The sequence below is a fragment of the Manduca sexta genome, chromosome 26, assembly GCF_014839805.1.
Source record: "Manduca sexta isolate Smith_Timp_Sample1 chromosome 26, JHU_Msex_v1.0, whole genome shotgun sequence".
In the NCBI taxonomy this organism is placed as follows: Eukaryota; Metazoa; Arthropoda; class Insecta; order Lepidoptera; family Sphingidae; genus Manduca; species Manduca sexta.
In genome coordinates, this window is record NC_051140.1 from 5723015 (window position 1) to 5746455 (window position 23441).

At 33.5% G+C, this 23441-nt stretch overlaps 1 protein-coding gene and 1 long non-coding RNA gene across 2 annotated transcripts in view; both read left to right on the plus strand.

Annotated features, from left to right (window-relative positions):
* Positions 1–1007: 1007 nt before the first annotated feature.
* LOC115449610 lies at positions 1008–1734 on the plus strand. Its single transcript, XR_003939179.2, has 2 exons — positions 1008–1170; positions 1532–1734. It is a non-coding gene; the product is annotated as an uncharacterized LOC115449610 (long non-coding RNA).
* A 16053-nt stretch (positions 1735–17787) lies between these two features.
* The window catches only part of LOC115449620 (basic proline-rich protein), a 35476-nt gene continuing 29822 nt past the window's right edge, over positions 17788–23441 (plus strand). Inside the window, exon 1 of the mRNA XM_030177482.2 lies at positions 17788–17891. Within this exon, the coding sequence (XP_030033342.2) occupies positions 17889–17891 (3 nt within the window). The 5' untranslated portion in view covers positions 17788–17888. The remainder of the gene's footprint in view (positions 17892–23441) is intronic.

Genomic DNA, 23441 nt, shown 5'->3' on the forward strand with positions numbered 1-23441 from the left:
GGATTGTATTTTGTTTTGTATTTAATATTACCTACAGTTGAAGAGTCTGTTTATTTTTCCTATGCTAATTTCCGTATGTAGATACGATTATGATTCTTAGAAACGGACCGAGAAATAACAAAGCGATAGGAGCCAGCAACTATCAATTATAAAATAGATATTGAAATACAACTATTTATAGGATTTTATCACAATTTTGATATTATAATTTTCTCCCGAAGTTTCGAAGAATTTGCACTCTTCATGGTTACTGGGGACTGAGTCTTGGTCGTCCTTAAAGTCAAACTCGCAATATCTACTATTCTAAAATACTACTACTACTACTACTTACTCAAAATTTAAAAAGTTTTTAGCTGTAGACAGTCCGATATACGCGGAATGAGCTCACAGTGCCACAAATACATAAAATAATACAAAAAACCGCTTCAGCATCGGTAAAATAGTTTTATGCCAATGTCTAACATTTGCTTAAACATAAGAAATCATATAAAATAGATTTTGTTCCACTCGAACACAATTAATTCGCGATTTACCTAATCCTGATTATATCGAACCATTCTTAATTTCAATATGCGACTTAAGTAGTGTTGCCAAACTACAACAATGTTTCAATGAATCACAATATTATGTTGCATTATAAATTCCATAAACATCTGACCATCATACGTTGAATAAGATTATCTGATTTACCTTGCAAAGGCGAAAGAATAACATATATTATGTGCCGTACAGTTTATATCAACATTGTAATGCGTACATTATTTATAAAAAGATATCGTGAGAATAAAGTTGTAAATTGTCAATCTTTTAACTCTTGGTCTCTCGTGGCTCGCCGGCGAGCCAAGACAGCTACATGACATTTGCGTGTGTCACGGGATTATAACCTTATATACTACATAATAAGGTTATTTTTCCGTCACACGCGTAGCTGTTTGACAAGTCATGACGGGTTAATGGAAAACCGCATGATATATTTTGACATGTTTTTAATCTATATAATAAAAGAGGTTATTCATTCATGTTGACATTGCGTTGATAAATGAAACTACAGACTCGTATTTACCTCTGCTAAAATTGTACACAAAACCATCCTTTTATAGCTAATATTTTCACCAAAAATTCCTGTTATAGTTTATTCATTTTGTAGTTTAGTGCGAATATGGCGTGTAGGTGAGTACATTTCTGACTGAAAGTGTAATGTTGCAGCTACGTCACATTTTATCAGAATAGTATTCATTAGGGAGTGTAAAATTATAATTACATTTTATTGATATTTATTTTGTTCGAATATAACACTTTTTTAACATCTATGTTGCTGGTAACTAATATTGCAAAGTATTATTTCTAAGAAGATAAGTATACAATATTTTAAAGTGAAAAAATGTGTAATGAATAACAAAAATTCGTAATAATATTTCGTAAAAACCATTTACTACACTTATTTTGAGAAATTCTCACACATTTCTCGTCGTGACACCTAAGTCTCCTCCCTTCAGGTCAATCAATACTCTGTCTGAGATTTCTTTTACAGGTTTTACCCGGGCCTGGAACCTCCAAATAGAATCAACCCCAGACACAAGGCTCAGACTGACATCAACGTCTCCTTAGCCAAAGCTAAATGGTTTCTGTAGGGGGGACGAATTACCCTGTGAGACACAATTTTCATATGTTGAATATTATAAAGCCTATTTCGAAAAACTAAAAATTAAATGGTTTCTGTAACATTTTTGGAAACGTGTGTTATAATTTCCGTCAACCCCACATACGTATCTCAAGATTCGAATTTCAAGAATGAAACGGAATGTCATTATTCTCCATATGGTTGCTAGAGCTGGTGCATGATTATAAACGAGATATCCAACATATTCTCAAAACCACTTATTATTTTGTAATTTGTTTTATTTTAAAATAAGTATATAGTTACACATGTTCACTTACATTATCACTATTTTAAACCATATTATCTATAAAACGGCTGATTTAAAAATCTGATATCGACATAAAATAATTTGATCTATTTACGTTTCATAATAAAAATCATATTAAAAGAACATATTTTTACAACAGAAGGCAGGTTGGAACCTAATTAACTTGTCGACGACGCCTACGCATGACCTATACATGACAATATGATTGTATTGTTCAAAGGATACCAAATTAGTCCATGTATATCGACATTGAGAAGCTCCTCCAAACAAAACAGCGCGCTAGCCATATGTTTTCAAGCAATGTATTCAAAATTTATAAAAAATTTGCCTGCGGCTCCGACTGCGTGAAAAAGTTCTTCCAGGATAAAAGTAGTCCATAGCACTCAGAAGTAATATAGCTTCATATTAGGGAAAAAATATAAATTGGTTTTAGTTATTCCTGAGTTTTTTTAAACAAATAAACTCTTTAGTTCTATATATATTAGAATACGGATAGAAGAAAAATGAAACATAATATTTCAGCAATTTGTTATCTTTACTTTGATCCGTTTATTTTTTATAATGTAGACATTGTTTCATTCATTTCATAATGGTAATGATACTAAAATTGTTGACACCGTGCATCGCTTCCGAAAGTACACATTGTTTTAATTTTCAATCAACACTATTAGACAATTTAATGAGACATTTTGGTAATTCAAAATTTAAATAAAGAATAAAAAAAAATAATTAAGTAAATTATTCGTAATTTTTTGCATATTATTCTAGCCGTACCTCGTGCGTCGTTTTTGAATGGAATAAATGCTCTGGGAGATGCCTTAAGTTAATTGAAAATATTATGTTATTAGTTATTATTGAGCTTTATAGCTGTAAAATACTCTGTGCATAATATCGAAGCGATCGAAGACATCTAGCGCCTATTTAGCATATAGAATGAAAAAGGATATTGTCATTTCATAATAGACTTTATTTAAATAACGACAAAGAATGCCAATAAAATGTTAATATAGTGCACTCTTTCGAAACACATTGTGGTCGTTTTAAAAGGCGAATAGTTTGCAATCTCTTGTTTTTTTCCTCTGGACAAGATTCTTTATAATTCTAAACTGATCTTAATAACATTGCTTCAGAGACGAGGAAAACTAATTTCGTATTGTAACTTTAAGGATTTGTTGCACGAAGCAGTATTTATGATTTATTAATAATCTGAGATTTTCGTCTAGGCAACTAGGGTATTAATAATGTTTTTTTTTTATGTGAGCAGAGAACATAACTCGCAGAATTGATGACCGATGGGGCACGAAAATGGAGTGGTAGAAAGGTACGAGGTAGAAAATCGCTTCCAATACGTCGATCTGGAAATCTTTAGGGGAGGCCTATGTTCAGCAGTGGAAATCCTGCGGCTGATGATACTATATTTGAATAACGAGAATATTATTTAAATATAGAGAGCATGATATCAACTCTACCCAAACTATAAACTTAGTAATTCATGGTACCGCATCGTCATGAGACATTATTTGTTATGATAGAACATGTGGCTACCTATAAGTACAAATACGCATGGACGTTCAACGCTGTACTTGCTAGTACGTGGTCTCCAGTCATGGACTTTTATGCTACATCTGTCAAAAATAAATAAAAGTATTATGGTAGTACAAACAAGTACCTACAGTGATAAATAGTCATATTATAATTTATGGGTAAGATTCAGTAGGCGCAGAAGATGAAATTTATATTACATCTGTCAAAAATAAAATTAAAGTATTATGGTGGTACAGACAAGTACAGCTATATAATATAGTCATAAAAGTAAGATTAAGTAGACAAAGAAGATGAGCTTTTGTAGCCAAAAAAAATCATATAGAAAATGTACCTTAGAGTACAAGTATAGCGATAAATAGTGAAGATTCAGTAGGCGAAAAAGACGATTTCAAAAAACTTAACTATTTATTTCCTTTTATATACACAGTCAGGCATAAAAGTAGCCCAACAAATTCAAAATTTTAAATCGCCCTTCAATTTATATCTTATTAACAATCGTTTTTTCTTCACTTAACACATAAACTTCAAACTCATGTCTCAAGATGGCGAGCGCATTGGAATATCAAACAATACTTTGCAATTCAAGGTGTTGGATGGTGTTTCTACTGTTTATGGGCAGTCGTATTTTTTATCATCAGGTGAACGACAAGCTCGTCTCGTCATTGAAAGCACTAAAAAAAATTAAGGTTTGGAAGCGTTTTAATTTTTTTAAATGCGTTCAACTACTTTTGTCGCTGACTGTACATACATAACTCAGATACACTTGTTTCTATATATAACCTTGAACCTTCTTACGCCCATAATATATCGGATGTTATAATTGATATAAACGTGCACCTTATAAGGCGTGCTATTAAAACATCTCGTATGCGTTGCGCCACATAAATTATTTAACACTAAATAAACAAATAATTATGGATTCCATAATTGATTACTTCCAAATAAATCGATGAAGCTGTGAATAAAAAATAGTTTTATAAGGTGCGAATTTTTTGTATAGAATTAAAGGAATGGGCGTTTCGATATTGTACAGTTTCTTTATATGTTTAATTGGATATCTCGTGTTGGACTTCGTCATGTTTAAGCATTGTCGTATATTCTATAGAGATGAACGACCATATAAACTATTTGTTTAACATCTGAACTAAAATGGCAACCAAAACGTCACTGTTATAACCTATTTATTCAATTTAACCACAAATAATTTTACTTATTTGACTAATATTTTTTATTCACATCCACGTTTACTTAGACTCGAGTTCTTATATTACGAGCGTCACTCGTACATAACCACACGCTGTCAGTGTTGAAATCGTACTAAAGTCAGGTGTACGGATTGCAGTACAGTTGAGTCGAACACAATAAGTGTACAGAAAGCCAGGCGCAGTACGTAGTACATATATGTTTAAGACTGGTAATTGGTCACAGGTGATGTGAAAGGTGCTATAGTTAAACCGAAGTGTTCAAACATAATAATTCTTGAAACCGAAACACAGTGGTTTGGTATGAATGGTAATGAAAGAATAAACGTGTTCTAGTATGTCAAAGTCAAAATATCGGATGTTTTTATTTTTTGAGTTGTGGCGCCTATGTTGTATCTATAGGAAGTTTACTTCATATAGAACACCGAGGATGAAAATAAAGCCAAATAGTTCTTAAAAAGGGTGTTGCGCCGACCTTGGATTGAAACATGATAAGGATAGGAGTATGATACGACATTTGTGATCAAGCAAGATATTTATTTGCATGTCTCGCATTCTCAAGCAACAATAAAATAAACACTATAGGCATTTCAAATAAAATGTGCTTTAAATCATAATGTTTAAAAAATAAGACTTATTATTGTATAAATCATTATAGTTCCAAATGCTGGCTGTTCCGTCTCATCATTTCCTGACTCTCCAAGGTGTTCATAATAACATTAATGCCTTCCCATAATGTATTCCGTACAATTGTATTGATGCGCCCGAAATATCGCCTTTTAATTATACAATCAACATTTAAACACCGGACGGCCATGATAGACAGGTTATAGGATGGCATTTAGTGTTAACGATAAAATGTTGGCAGATATTGGACGGAACCTAGTTTGTATACCAGGAAATGTTTGATCAAATATTTGATCATAGATCCGGATGACGATGTTTGAAGATGCTGGTTTTGCCTAGATTAAGTCGTTGAGGTTTGGTTTTTATGTGTATATGTTAACGATTTGAATAGCGAACACCAAATACACAGTAATCTGTGAAGGATTTGTGATAAAATAAACAGTAGTTAATTACATAATGCAGCTACGTTTTTTACCGTAAATAAGATTTTACAAACATAACAAGGTCAGCAAATCTATACTAATATATAAAGCTGAAGAGTTTGTTTGTTTGAACGCGCTAATCTCAGAAACTACCAAACTGGTTTTAAATTATTTCACTAATATGAAGTAACATTACTCCTGACTTTTACGCGCTATTTTTATCTTTTATATACTGAAAAAAATTGGAATTGAATAATCGGACGTAGCTACGATCTGAATCGTGTCGAAATCGTTACGTGGGAATAAAATACGCCTTGACAAGCTGTGTGGGCGATTGCTTTAGAAATGTAAAAATTTTAGAGTACTATGTACATCATAGTTTTAAGTGTAAAATATTTATCCGTAGCCTTTAATATTGACCTACAGTCATGGAGTATGTGCCAATACCTCGTTTTAAGTGTTAATAAGTTACATTAAGCGTTGACTATTGCAGGTATGTAACTTGATTGCACTAGAGTTCTGGTGGTAGAATATATTTTATATCCGCCCGGATAGCAACCACTGTACAGAAGCTGTTAATATTCGCCATAGTGGCCCACGTAAGTGTGTCGTGGTCCGGGATCAGCCTGCGTGTATACAGTTTTGACACGCCGGCATAATTGTGTCGACTGTCGAGGGGTAATCATTCTTTGTCAGTCAACATTCTATTGGACTCCACTTCACTTGCCATCAGGTGCAGTGGGGTCACTTGATTAAGGATAATTTAAAAAAAAAACAGTCACTTTATCTCCATTTTAGTGTTTTAAAAAGTTTTAAATAACATCAAAGAAGAATTTAAAGCTAAATACAATGGAAGGTTTTGCAAGTGTCAGTGCCAAAATTAAAACTCGAGCAATATACCAGCGAAGAGACAGATCGATTGGTCGCACTGCGCATACATTTTTGTGCATTTAACTTGCAATTACGGAGTGACTTTTCCGCATGTGAATATCATATGGCTAATATTTTAATCAAATGCAATATTAACATAATATAAATATTTCGGTCACGTAACAATAGTCCAAATATTCAATTTTACTTTAAATGCATATCAAATACAAAGCATTCTATTGGACCCCACTCCACTTACCATTAGGTGCAGAAGTCACTTAGCAGTGACCTTATAAAAAAGTCTGAAGAGGAAAGTCTTCCTTTCAATTTGAATCTAATGTATTTTTTTAAACAGTAATTTGCAACTTCAACAACTTAGTATTGAGAATTATATAATATAAAGCAAGCTTCGTAAGAGTACGTATAGCATCTCCCCGAGTTGATTTTGAGTATGGTATCCCAAGTATAGAAGTATAAATAACAATTAAGCTACTACTAAAACGATTATTCAATAGATTCTACGAAATATTAATTTGCCTACAACGTAAAAACCTGTAAAGCCATCTACTTTTTCAAACATAAAAAAATATGTTGAAGCAGATACATCCGGTTTATGTTATTAATCTTCTGGCGGTTCATTATCATTGATTTAATTAATAAATTTGCAATTATATAGCCTACGTGTATTTTCATAAGATTTATTAGAAATATAGACATGTGCCTGATGGCATTTTACCCCTTAGAAAAACAAATTTTCCAAAATTCTCTTTTGACCTTACGAAAAGAATTAACATGTGGTTTCATGTTCTATATAGTGATTTAAAATCTAAATTAAGTTCTATTATAGATAAAGGGTTTGTGGCACGGCACGGAAGATTTCTTTAAGAATAGATTATTATTTCTAAGAACAGTAAATACTTCAATGTCACGGACGAATCGCGGGATGTAACCGGTCCAGAATTCATGACTCCACATAATCAGCACGAGCAGTCTTCAAATATCACGCTGTTTGTTTGATTGATGACGCTCCAAACGATTGCATAAAACGTTTATTTTATGCATAAATATTTGTTAGATTATGAATATTGTGAAACCATAGTGGGTCCTTGACGCGTGCCGGAGACTAATGTATCAATGAGAAATTCGGTGAATGTCAGACGTGCTAAATCGTAATGATCACTGTATAAATATTGAGAGTCGGTTGTTCTGCGGGCGGATTGCGAATTTTGATGGACCGGATGGGGTTGAGGATGTATGGAGTTGTGGAGCAAGCAAGTGCAGTTGTCTTCTAGTGTGTCTAAATCTGATGTAATAGTTTACACATTTTTATGCACTATGATTTTGTCTATGCTTCTGTCTATATTGTATCCTATAGTTTATGTTACTTTATTTGTAAGAAAACATTTTAGTTAGTTCGTTTAATTATCAAAGTATAGTCAATCAATCTTATTTTATTATATATTAATTTTTTTTTATATTATGTTACTAAAACCAAATAAAATATTGCTTTCTTTCTTTCAATAGTTTATGAACGTTCTCTAAATGCACGCGTGCAAATTTGTACACTGGGCTATGCTTATTTAACTTGTATAAGCTAATTTTTATGTATCGACACATTAAAATCAATCTTATGATAGGGACATAACGACCAAATTAAATACATGGAGTGCGCACAGCGCGCGAGCTACATGTGAGGCATCATATAAAATGCGCTTGAGCGGCGCAAAAGTCCTCCCTAATCGGAGATGTCTTGTCCTCACCCAGTGGCTGTCCTGAGGTGAGGTTCGTAACCCGTAAGTAGATTACCCTGATCACTTAAGCATAGTTACTTAATTTTTCAAGGTTTGCGAGCGCCTCAACCGCTCTCCCAAAAGATAGGTGTGTTTGTATAAGCCGACCCTTGTCAGGCTAACAAACGTATGTCAAAAAACCACGAGCCATGCATTCGCGACGTATTCGCATTATTTGAATCCACACTAAAATTGTTACTACAATATTCCCACGCTGAATACACCAACAACGCTCTGTTGCATTTCTCTACTGGCGCTAAAGAAATATTTTTAAATATTTAGATTCTTTTCACGATGCAAATGTATGCATATTGTGTTAGAAAGATATCCCAAATATCCAAAATCTCACAATGAACATCGAATTACATATTCAGCAGCAGGAAAAAGCTACAAAGAGAATGGAACCTCTTCTACCCCAGGTACATGTCGTGATGTTATATTTACATGCATTTATTTGTTTTATTTATTTCGTGTGTACGTGTGAATATAATTGTCCCCATGAAGCGCACAAAGGACAAGTGAAAGGACGATCTGTGCAACGATTTCATGAAAATTATGATCGAACGCAAAAACAGTGTAACCTTTTCCAAATCACACGTTATTACTGGGCTTTATGACGACTTTGATTTATTCCGTTTGGGGATGGATTGCAAAATGTTGCAAATCGCTACATTAGTATAAATATTTTATTGTATTTCCAACTTCAATTTCAAAATGTTCGTGTGGAATTCTGAGAGTGTAAACAGTTTAGCTCGATTATAAAGTATGTGACCACAGATGTTTTTATGGACAATCAAACACAGTAAGACATATCGAAGTCACTGTTTAAATGAGTACAGTTCAGTACTAAGTTGCTTTATGGGACAAATTTTATTGTTGTCTATAAAATATATAGCGCAAAAAGAGCGCAATCATTAAGCATTAAAATATGCAATTCTCTTGGCAACAAGGATGCTGAAGCAGTAACCGGATTTCATCAAATTTATATTTGAATTTAACATTTTTTAATGCATTAGTTTTGCGGTTTGGATGTTAAACATTACGATTTTCTGATTTAATCGCAGTCGTGACGATCTCAACCGGATCTTTCAAAGATATTAGCTATTAAAGGAAATTAAGAGGAGATTCATAGCGGCGATAGCCTAGTTGGATGTGGAACGGACTGCCGTGACGGATGTCCGCAGGTTCGAATCCCAAGGGCACGTACCTCTGACTTTACAAAAGGATGTGTGTATTCTTTGTGAATTATCGTTTACTTTAACGGTGAAGGAAAACATCGTGAGGAAACCTGCATACCTGAGAAATTCTCTATAGGAATTTTATGGGTGTGTGAAGTTTACTAATCAGCACTGGGCTAGCCTGGTGGACTAAGTAGTAGAGGAGGCCCTCGGCCAGCAGTGGGAGAGTATATAATATAGGGCTGATATCATTATAAGAGGAGATTCTAAAAATAATACGAAAATCAAAATTTGCTATGAAAGAGACGCAGGAAGACTCCTAAAATATAAATATTACATTAAAGTATGTAAGGTTATTCGAGGTTCGATTCTTGTCGTAATTATATATAAAATATATGACCTTATATTTTACCCGAATTTTAGCACCTAGGTAATTTTGGCTGTCCTAAAGGTTTGAAGTATGAAGGCGAAATGGATCATGCTTAAAGGTTAGGTTCATACGCAATAGCCGATATGATAGGTCACACAATTAGCTAGAATAACTACATAGTCCGACCAAATTTATAGTGTAACTACACGTTGGGCGACTACGAATTTTTTGCCTAACTTCCTCCTCCTCGATTAAAAATACATACTCTATTATCGTTTATACGATCATTGCACTTTAATATATCCCTTTCGCAACTATACCTTTATGTTGCTAACCTGAAATCACCTTTGAGTTCAATATTGTCCATCTTATTACCAGTATTTAAATTTAAATACTCTTACAATTCCTCTAAAGGCTAATCGAAGTTTAAGTAAAACACAAACACTTGGACAATGCGTCCATATATGTTAATCTAGGATTAAGGATCCTTGATTGTTGATAAAATTGTGACGTCATATTTGTTTAGTGGTGATGAATGTTGTCATCGGGTAATGGATTAATCAAAACACTTCAGTTCAAAAGCATATTCATACGTGCGGCCTTTGCGACCCCATCCGAGATGTCAAATTGTAACAGATGCCCCCGTGATTAATGAGTACATACACTTTGAACTTAGCTCCTTTAACCTGTTCGTTTATTGTATTATCTGTGGTGTGATGATAGATTTGAATGACTACAAAATTGTATTGAAGGACATAATGCTTTTGTTTGATGTTAGTGATCGTCTCGTAGATGAAGGATGTTTAGGTATTTGGAATTACAAAACGACTGCAATGAAAAAAGATTTTGTGTCGTCGGGTTTATTATATAGATTTTTGTTGACGGCATCTGAGAAAATATTGTTGGGTACTTTAAAATATTAGAACAAAATAAGTAAAGTGGAAATAAAACTAGTATAAAGTATCAACTATATCTAAATAACGGGATAATTTTGGCTATCAAGCCGAAGAACAAGTTCTTGAAACTCCAACACTGCATAAAACCGTACTTCCATCGGCGCTGTCGAGGACCTCGCCGTCCTTTCCGTCTTCCTAACACTTCTAATAGCCCGCAATAAATACGGCAATGAATAGATAGTTTTCAACATCGTCCCCTAATCGCTGAAGTCCCCATCCTCTCCCAGTAACCGTCCTGAGCCGGGTTTCGTGACCGGTTAGTGGGTTAGACTCAGCATGGTCACTTTATCAAAAGGTTGCGAGCGCCTAAAGTACTTCCTTAAAAGACCAGTGCGGCCAGAAAAGCCGACTTGTATAGAAACAAGTAAAAAAAGTAAGGAACATCCTTAAGTTGATAAAACCAGAGTTCACAATGGGGCAAGGTAATTTACTTAGACAGTCGATATATGGTAGTACCGTACTATCTTTTATGCGGTCACTATGTAAGTCCTGGATCTCGCAATCTGCATTGCCTGTTACATTAGTTTTATTTTTGGCTTAATTAAAATAGTCGCTGTTTTATAATAACACGAAATTATAGTTTCTAAAACAGATAATCCTGTGTAAACTTCATAATTATCTAGTTGCAATCGATTAATTGGGATGTTTATAGACATTCATTACATGTGTTATTGGAATCGTCCACGCTTAGGTAGATCTTTCGCCAATATATAACATCACTGCTCTTAAAATTAGTGTCATATCTTAGTTCTTAAGTTACGTGTATCGTCTTATTAATGTTTTTCCGAGTTTAATCAATCACTCTGTTGTCACTTCCTTCGTGCGTCTAATATAATATTAAAAATGTTTGTTGACAAGACTCTATTAACGTTGTGGCAAATAGATGTCAGTTTAAATTAAAATACACTAGTTTTCCTGCAGTTTGGTCCTTGATAGATCTGTAATGGAATAAAAGTCTCTCAGTGCCCTTTTATATGGTCAAAAGTAACTTATACATTAATGCTGGACCTGGTGTGTTTATGTTCCAGCATCATCCACATTAGTTTCAGCGGTTCTAGATTTTACACATTTATATATTGATTTTTATGTTTACGCGAATGGTAATTATTAAAATATTTTTTTCAGATTTTATGACGGTCTTTTCATTATAATTTTCTCGCGAAGTTTCGAAGACTTTACAGCGTTCATGGTCAGTCAGTCAGTTCAGTCCCTCCCTTGGCTTATTTTATTAGTAGGGGCATTTGGTAATATTATTGTCTGATGTTTTTGATTTCAGTGTTAACATTTTTTTTTACTTTCTTGTGTTATGTTTCGATGATCACCAAACTTCCTTTTTGCTTCCCAGCACGGGTCATTAGATACCCAATGAGCCGTCGACAATATTTTATGTGGTTTTTACGGCACTATTTATTACACTAATTGACTTACCCATTACATAAGCCTCAGTTTAGTTATTAATTTTTCAGTATATCGTACTCCCGTTATCCTTATGTTTTTAAATACATATTGTCGTTTATTCGTGACGGAGATCATTCATAACCTGCAATTCTCTTCCTGAATTAAAATTATAAATAAAAATTATATTCATTATAAAAATATGCCACAATTTCATAATATGAGGTTACTTACGCATGCCCTCACGAATTCCGTTTTATTTAGATTTCATTCAAAATTCAAATGCCTATGTGTTTGAACTTTGTTACGCCACAAGCTTGTTAGGCACGCCGTGTTTTGTCACGTTAGGTCATATTGCTAGAAATTTTGTATAATTATACAATAAACATTCACTATTACATATTTTCCCCTTTTCAGGGATAGACAGAAGTATCGCTACACCCCTATTTCGCCAACTATACTAGGTTAGAATAGGTGGGGGGTACACGTGTTGAGAAGTGAATACACTAGATGCGCCTCTATCCACCCCCTTAAAGAGGTGACTAGTGTTACTTTTACGGGTATGGGAAAGTGACTTCATTCGATTTTTATGGTAAGCAAAGTGGGTTTCAGATAGAATCTCGACTGGCGAGAGATGATTACCCCTTACCAATCAACACAGTTATACAATCTATTTGAACTGGATATATACAGGCTGATCCTGGAACCAGAGGAAGCTGGTTCCAGGATCAGCCTGTATATAAACCTGCGGTATACTGGAACTGTTTGCCCAAGCACATAGTTAATTGGCGTCGTGTGTTGTCAGCCCGTGCATTCGGTGTGGAGACCGAGCTAACAAGAATTGCCTCGGGAGGAAAGTGACATATTTACATTGGCTTCTTTGGCGGGCTGTAGTAGTGCACGATGGTCGCTATTTAGATAAATACAAAATATATACCACAAGTAATCGCTCTATGTACTTTAAAGAACGTGTCGTGAATATGCACAGAATGCAGTAATCTATAGCGTTTCAACTTATGTCGTTTAATGAATATTAATAAACATTTTTATTACAATAAACATAAAAATAAACGACTTGAACGACTTTATATTATTCTAACTAATTCAATGTATTGAAGATGTTTGTTTCGTAACGGAAAATGTTACAGAAATATATGTTAAAATTAGGACAAGTCCAAGGTTTGTGTGTTTTCTTACGTTATAAAATAAACATTTTTAATTTTACACTGGAGTGTCGCATATTTTTATTGTATTATTAAAATATTTTTATTGTATTATTCCAATAAAAATGAATACACGATATCAGGGCGGTGTTAAGAATGTTTGGGAATAGTGTCACTTCAGCATTTCAAAATTAAAACTTGAACCGTCTTATTACAAAAAGCGAAATAAACCTTAGATTAAACCTGTACTAACAAAACCAGGCTTATCTGGGAAACCACGGTTTAAATTTGTTCGTATTACAAAACTCATAAAAACCGTAGACTTCTTAGTACCGCCATTTGAACCATGGCCTATATATAAACCACAAATAATTACAAACAACATTCGTTCAATACGACATCATTCAATCGCAACGTTCAATATACTCAAAAAAGAAAACCTTTTCATACAATGTTAATCATTAAATAAAATTTAGGAGTATAAAAAATATTCAGACTTGGTTATTTTGCTCCAAGATCAATAATAGTTGTAACTTCGATTGCAATTTTGTTTAGGTTTCAAGTTTTGACTAATGTTGTATTAGCTGGTAATACATCAAAATGCGTGTTACGAAACGTAAGCTTCCCGCACATTATATGAAACCTTAACATTAAAAGAAAACTATTGCGGTGACTATTGCAAATACCTTTGAAATTTATTATCAGTGTCTTATTGTATAGAACAATTGACTCTTTGTATTATAGTGATGGATCAACGAAAGAAAAAAAGATCTGAAAATTGGAGTACTGAGTCGAGTCTATTGAGTAGGCGTGGCGTTTCCAGTAGCTCAACGGCTTCAATATCCTCAATATCGACGGAATCTACCACGTTAATATCCATTTTCGATAAAAAAATAACACGAGACAACGAAACAGACGCCAATTTAAGAGATAATCTGCCAAATGATTTGAAATTTGATTTGACATTTACGATTTAGACCATCGTCAAACTAGGGGCCGCCGAGGTTTAGGATTAGACCATCAAATAGTCCATGGTTTATCGTTAAACCACTTTTTGTAATACCATTTTTATATAAACCGTAATTTGCATAGGTTTAAACCAGAGTTTTTAGTTAAACCTCGTTTTGTAATAAGGCGGGAAGTGTTTTCTTTACGTAAATCACATACTTGGTAATTTCTAAATTAGCTTCTAAATAAATGAAAAAAAATCAGTGATGATTTATATTTACGTAGATAATTAAAAACATATATAAATATTCCTTTTTATTTCTCACGCCCTGGTACAATGATAATATTGTTACTATAAATAAAATATTACATGATGACATTCTGGTTTGTCATCAGAAATTACGAAACATATCCAATTAATGAAACTTGTTTTTCAAAGTTAATTGACTATAATTAAAGCTTAGTATGTTGATATATGTATATGGGATCCGTGACGGTACAAGTACGACTACAGCGCTGAGGTGCTGGGTTCGAAAGACGGTTTGGACCAAAAAATATGAGTGAGGTTTTCCATCTTAAAATATTAGTTGCAGCTCGGAGTCTGGAAGTTGCCGGTCTGATACCCTTATGTCTTGGAAAGCACGTAAAGCCGTTGGTCGTGCGCCTGATCGCTCTACAGTCATATAGGGTTGCCATCTCATGGGACTATGAGGGTGAAGGAAAAGTGATTGCACCTATCTATTGCGCACACTTTTACACTATAACATGTCCTGCGTACCTGGCTGATCTTCGTTGAGACTGGCCGCCGCGCCGTGGCGGACATTTGGCTAGGAGGGTTTCATGAGAGCAGTACCAACAATAATAATAGTATAGATAAATCGTTTGTGTTAGTCTTTTTATTATACTGCTCTTAATTATATTGAATACAATGCATTACATAACTACTCATATACTAGATACACACACTATACAGTACACGATTTTTAAGTGCAATATTTCCAGCTAACAACCACCAATACATTTCTGCACCAATATCCATACCTTTACATCGGGACGTTCCAATTCAAAATGTAATTAATGCTATTTTTTTTGTTTACATATTTGATTTAAACAACGACTACTTATAGATTTGGATGATATAATTAAAAAGATAGGATAAAGCTTAGATTAATAAATGAGTTACTTTGTAGCCAGTGTAAGTGGACAGTGAACCTTTCCCAAAAAGCATCAAGTGCGTAGAGTCGCTACCAAGATCTAGTTCTTATAATACATTTGGATCATATAATTAAATAGATAGGACAAGGCTTAGATTAACAAGTGGGTTACTTTTTATCCAGTGTAAGTGGATAGTGGAACTTTCCGAAAAAGTACCAAGTGCGTACAACCACAACCAAGTTCTAGTCCTTACCAAACAAAGTCCCGTGTCTGTGTTAACGCGATAAACTTAAAAAATACTGAACGGAATACCATGAAATTTGGTATGGAGATAGTTAAAATCAGTGAAGATTTAATTTTGGTATAGATAATAAAAAATATAATATGTATTCCTTTTTATTTCTCACGCACTGGTACGACGAAGTTACTATAATATAAATAATAAAGAGTTGACATGATGCCATTCTGGTGTATGATCAGAAATTACTAAACGACAAACACATGGATTCCTTTTTATCCCGTTAAATGTGTAGCGGGACTTAATTCCGGAAAAACTTTTTCACGCGGGCACATTGGCGAGCAAAAGATAATACTTCATTAAAATCGATAATAGATCTACTTGCTATTAGTCCTAAAGAGAAGAGAATTTAGAAGATATTAAGGAATTGATTAATGAAATATACGTGTTACCTATAATAAAAAATAATATCAGCCCTGTATTATATACTTGCCCACTGCTGAGCACGGGCCTCTTCTACTACTGAGAGGGATTAGGCCTTAGTCCACCACGCTGGCCTAGTGCGGATTGGTAGACTTCACACACCTTCGAAATTCCTATAGAGAACTTCTCAGATGTGCAGGTTTCCTCACGATGTTTTCCTTCACCGTTAAAGCGAACGATAAATTCACAAAGAATATACACATGATTTTTAGAAAAGTCAGAGGTGTGTGCCCTTGGGATTTGAACCTGCGGACATACGTCTCGGCAGTCCGTTCCACTACCAACTAGGCTATCGCCGCTTACGTGTTACCTACTAGATCAATATTTTCTTTACTTCTTACTTAAAGTTATTTCAAAATAATATTTACCGCCAACCGTTACTGAGGTGTTAAATAATAATTATAATACACATAAAAGGAATATTACTAACTAGGCCGCGGTGTCAAATTCGAGGTGAATCCATATTAAAATGTGTTCTAAAGACATAAAATTCTATTTTATATGTAAATATTATTGTTGAATAATAAGTATTATGTAAAACTTAATTTGATTAAAGGCTACTATAAAATAAAGCCGGCACTTATTTCGTCCAAATTGAATTCAAGTAGCTGCCTCGATACACCTTGTAAATAGTATAAAAATAGAGTATATAAAAATATGTTTTATATAACAAAAGGTCGCAATTTTTATTAAATGATATATCTCTTTCCGTGTTTTGACATGCATTTATTGTCACATCATAATTAATTTTAAATTCATATTATGAAAACACATTAAATTATATTGTTGAATATAAGATGCGCTAAATTTAACAATAAGTAGTTGTTAGTCGCGTCCTTTTTTTGTTGTGAATGACGAGACGAGCTTGCCGTTCGCCTGATGGTGAGCGATACGATCGCCCATAAACAGTAGAAACACCATCCAACACCTTGAATAACAAAGTATTGTTTAGTATTCCACTGCGCTCGCCATCCTGATACATGAGATGTTAAGTTTTATTATGTCCACTAGTTACACTGGCTACAATTTCCTTCAAACCGGAACACAACAGTGACTACACACTGGTGCTTGGCGGCAGAAATACACTACGGTGGTACCTACCCAAGCGGACTCTAACATATGAGAGATTACACACCACCAGTGCCATTTATAATACCTGGCCTTACTTTACGATACTTAACGAAACTCCCTTTATTTTGAAAGTTATGTTTTATTTATATTTTAAAAACAACAATGCATATAAAAATATTAAAAAAATCACCCTCCGATGGCAAGTCTCAAGACCCAAGCCATCAGTGGTTAGGGATTCGAAGTGAGGCATCTCCTCATCATGCATGCCTTGACCAGTAATAACTGGTCCAAGGTAAGTTTTACTTTGACATTCCTGCCCTAATAATCTACGCTAAGAATCAAACCCGGCGCCTAACATTGTCAACTATTCAATGTCGGAAAGCTTTCAGGATTACAAAGCGCCGTGTCAACGTTATGTATGAAGCTATATATTGAATGTGGGATGCGCACGCGCAGTCATAAAGTGGAGGCTCGCGCGTCAGGTGCGCGCCAGTGTTGTGAACTACGGAACATTATGTGTATGTGTTAGTCTTCGATCGTTGGAATCATGGTGAGTGACATTTAAATATAGAACCAATTTTGTTGTTTTTTTTTTTTATTATCTAGACTAAAAAAGGTTTGTTCATTAAAAAGTATGTAGTTTGAAGAGCTACTTGATTATGCAATATAGTTTGCCTTTAAAAAATAGTTAATGCTATTGTTTTAGATATACACATTATATGACACCCTATGGATTTTTAATTAATCGCAACAGGGTTATTAATAAGTAACTAGATTTCTAATAAATCAACTATAATAATTTGTGATATTTTGTAGTGGAAAAACATCATATTTACATAGATAATATCTAAATATATTTTAGCGCATATTTTCCTAACACGTAGTTATAACAACCTGATATTTTAAAATAATATCATCTTTATTAATAATAATTAAGCAAATTTTATTTGCAAAACGTCTAATATTTAACTGCTTTTAAGCAAATGTCATATAAATATTAAAAGGTTTACAGATTGGCAAAGTAGCATATTAATATTCTTTATTCACAAAACAGATGAAACCGTCGTAAATAAATTAAAAAAACAATGTCTTCGAATAGCATTGTCGATGATATAAAATACGTTTCGTTGGGTATTTTACGATAATGCAATGTGTTTACTAAGGGTATTGCACAATGAGACCGATGTACAGAGGTTATTGCGGGTTATATGTTTGAATCGACACAATTTATCGTAAAATTATTTTTTTAAAAAATATACTTCACTATATTTTGCTCGCCGCTTCGCCTGCGTGAAGGAGTTTTCCGGGAAAAGCCCCGCTGTATATTTTCCGGAATAGTAGCCTTTAACCTTCCCAGAGTCTTAAACTATCTTCACACCAAATTTCATAAAAATCTGTTTAGTAGATTTTAACAAAATCGATAATATAGACAGAAAAACTGACTTTGTTTTATAATATGTATACATTTAAAAACCATTATTCGGTAAAACAGTAATTATGAGGAAGATCAGTCATAAATAATCCTTTAATACGCGCAGGCAAATTTAATAATATTAACCTTGTGCTATGATATCAAGATGTACAAGTTGTTTTTCCATAAAACCTGAACTATACTTATTTTTGAAGCACAGAATTCGATTCGATTTAAACAAATGACTTAAAAAAAAAACATAAAATATTTATCCAAAATGGCCAGTATTACGTTTACTTAAGGAATGTTTGACTTAAGAACCATTAGTAGAGCTCTTTTTTATATAAAAATGATATGGGTAATTATAATTATTTCATAAGACTATCATTTGTCAAAAAATATTTATGCGTTAATTTAACTGATCAAGAATTTGAAATCCGGTTTATTTATTGTTTTAAAATAATAAACCATGGAGGTTGTAAGCAATTTATTCTTTTAGTTGGAGACAAATGTCACATACAAACATGCCCTCCGCAATAGAGACTAGTGAAGTAATTTGAAAAAATAAATATCTATGAAATAAATTTGGAGGTATAATTCTTTCGAATAAAATATTTCCTAATCGGTTCATAAATGACCGAGTTCTGATGTAACAAACATTAAAGAAAAATACACGTTGAAATGATAATCTCCTTTTTTTAAGTTAGTCAAATGAATGTAAATTCAAAAAAATACAATTAAATCAATAAACAAAAAGTCATCACCATAATTCCTTATTCGTGCATAAAATGTTTTAAATTTCGAACACCGCTTTAAATTTCGAAAAACCAAAGCTGTTCATTTAAGACCTCTTTGTAATGATGCACATGTGATTTTTATCGTGAATATAGTAAAACATCGTACTGGAGGACATTGCGCAATGAAGGCCGCTGCGTAAAGGTCACAGCGAAACCGCTGTTTTGACCGGTGTTAATGGCATATACTCCTTTATTTTTGCCAACGTATTGACTTTGCCATAAAATACAAATGTCGTTAGTACTAATGTCACAACCTCAAAGGCATTTCGTGTATTTGTAATATTTTTATGATTCTAATTATTAAGTATGCAAGGAAAAGCCATTTTATTGAGAACTCCGTATATTTTGAACATCTATATCTTTAATTTGTTTTAAGAACAAAACACAAAAAAGTTTATAATATAAGAAACACAAACTTCTTAGTAAATAAATATCATAATATTATTATTTTATCCGAAAATTTATACAAGACGAAATCTGCAAGTCTGGTATTTTAAATAAAAAAACTAAATTTCATACCAAGTAGATAATTTTTATGCATATCATTTTCCTCAATAAATAGGAGGCAATAAGAAACTGATTATCCGACTAATTGAATGTACCGATAATAAAAATTTCATTAACATTTGCCCCCTATTTCCTCCGCATTCGCCCACACTAAATCACAACTCGTTCAGGCCAACATCATCCGTAAATGAAGTCCATAAATAACAATTTAATTAACGTAGCTCGTAATTTGTTTGCGGCCTATTCGATTTTAGTAGTCTATGATTTATAATATTATTGTTGTAAATGTTATTATTAATGCTAGTCATCAGCACGTCATTTCTGTTTCTCATAGAATCTAACAACGTTATTTTAATGTAAAATATATACTACCATTTGTAAAACCGATTTTAAAATATTGAAGTTTTTATTCTCAAATAATTTTCGTCTTAAAGATAAGGAAAAATGTACAGAAGGAGACTCAAAATGTTTATGATTACGATGGATAGTTAATATACTGTTTTTATGCTAACCGCTTAATTAAACTCTTTAATATCTATAATTAAATAATTTGGCTTTTAATTGTACCTGTTTTTCGAGTCATAATTAATTGAAATCGTGATTCTTGCCAACGGCAATTTGTAAAGTGCTACATAATAACCCTACATATAACTTATAAGTTGCATCGATTAAACCACTTTGGATATTCTTCTATAAGTTGTATAACGTCGTTTTAATTAATTAGAAATGACGAAGATGACCTGATAAAGGTCACAGTATTGCTTGATTGATGAATTTGAAAATCTTTGGGAGAGGTCCATCAGTGGACATACTTTCTGTTAGTACTATACTAATGATGATGAGATGATGATAATTTAGTTTTATTTAAATCTGTCACATTATCCCGACTTGTGATTTCAAAAGTTTAAAATGGAGATATCACAAAAAAAAACATATGGCAGTCAAGTAAATTTCTAGTTAAATGCAATGGAAGATTTTGCAACTTTCAGTACCAAAACTAAAACTTGAGCAATAACCAGCAAACAAACAGATCGATTGGTCGCACTGCGCGTACATTTTTGTGCATTTAACTTGCAATTACGGTGTGACTTTTCCGCATGTGAATATCATGTGGCTAATATTTTAATCAAATACAATATTAACATAATATAAGTATTTCGGTCACGTAAAAATAGTTTAAGTATTCATTATTATAATTACTTAAAAATAACTACTAAAACCAACAATATATCCAGCACGCAATAGATTATCCAACTCCTAATTGAGGGGAGCCAGATCATCCTGACCTGTCCCTTACTAAGAATGTCAGATATCTGACATCCGAAAGTTCAATGTGGTCGACCCCTATCGGCTCTTCCATCCACATTCGCCTTACAAATCCTTTTTGTCAGTCTCTTATCATCCGTCCTCTCCAAATACTCAAACCACCTTAGCATACCCTTAAGCAAGGCAGTTGGTAATTGTGCTTTTTAATTGTTAAACGCGACTTTTTGTCCTCCCATTTATGCTAGTACAATAAAGATGTCAATAACGGAAATAATCTGAAATATACATTAGTAGAGCATTAGCAAGGTTGTAGAGGCATTCTATGAACGTCATTGTAAAGTTACAAAATTAGTTCGTCTTTCCACATATTTTAATGTATGCATATTTTTATGAATAGGTCTTAGTGTTCATGAATTTCTTAATTTTCTTGTATTGTCTTCTAAGTAATATGCAAAATAGTTAACAGTTTAAAGTTTGTATTTCACCACGCGAGCCGATTTCGCAAGCTTTTAACAGCTTTTAATTACTAGTAATTAAATTTACTGTAAAATGCCTCACTAGCTTGATAATGCTGATTTTGTGCATACAATGAATAATATTTTTATTATTTCCACAAGTCAGTTGATTATGAAATAGTAATTAATATTTTCTTAAAACATAGAGCTTAAGGTGTTATTTTTCTTCATATTATAAAATTGTCATGACTGTCAAAAGACGCTATCGTAATATATTATGTACGGACACTGCGACAGCCATATAAGTATCTACACAAAATCAAAATTACAAACCGCCTATACTCCTTTTTTTTTTTTTTTTTTTAACGTAGGTAAATCATCAGATGACTATCTCCCGCCTTGGGATGGGCGGGAGGGCGTGTCAGACTTCTACTAACTAAAAATCTACGGTGTTCCCATCCTTTGCCTATGTGCCTAGGTCCAAGATCCGATGGCATTGAAACCTAGGCAGGCAACCGCCTATACTCCTTAAGTCATATTAAAAATAATCTTAGTGTTAAGTAAAGTAAATCCCATTTATTTTATTTTTGCGAAGACACAAAAAAAATGGTAAGGACACAAAAGTGTATGGGCGGTTTGAAGTTTTATATTTGTTCAGCTATATATGGCTGACTGTACCAAGTACATACACAAAAAATCCAAAGCGCGACGAAATAACAAGAATATAGGTTTCGCGACTTTCTTATTGCAGTATAATGAGGAGATGAACATCCCATCGCCTGATGATAAGCGATACGTCCACTCATAAAAAATAACAACACCAAACAGAACTTTGAATTAGAAAGTAGTAATTGGTACTCTACTGCGCTCGTTACTCTCAGACATAAGATGTTAAGCCTCATAATACCCAGTAATTACATTGACTACAATTTCCTTCAAACCAGATTACAATAGTTCATGCCTACTGCTCCTTGGCAGTAGATATTGACATTGTGGTAGTACTAACAACCCCTCACATACAAAAGACTTAGCAGTAAGACTCCTTTTTAGCAAAAATAAAATATTTTGATGCCTTAACAACTGGCAGCGTTTGCGCAGCGCCTTACAAACAATTCATGTGTTAATCAACTGACGACAAGATTAACAAACAGCACCAGTTTTTATCGACACTCAAATTCTAACATTTAAATATTGATCACTTGAATGCTACTTCGTACAAAATCTTGAACTTTGACATACACTTGATTTGAATTAAATAATCAAATATTAATGTTAGATGGCAACATTTGGAAAAACTAAACCTTGAGTTAATGAGACATAGTAAACTTATAGAATACTGCATTGAATGTCGTAAGTTATCGTTTTATTAGGAATACGTTTGATAGGACTGCCTTGGTAGCGTATTTGTATTGCATGTGCGGTACGACAGCGCTCTGAAGTCCTGGGTTCGAATCCCTGCTCGGGCAAAGTGATATTTGGGTTTTTCTGCCCAGTATCAGCCCGGACTATGGAATTTGTGCCCGATATGTCGATAGGCTCGCCCCCTATCACATCATGGGACGGAAAATACTTGGCGAAAAGTGGGTGCTCTGGTTGCGGCTCTGCATACCCCTTGGGGGATAAATACGTGATGTTGTGTGTGTATACGTTTGATAGGGCTTACT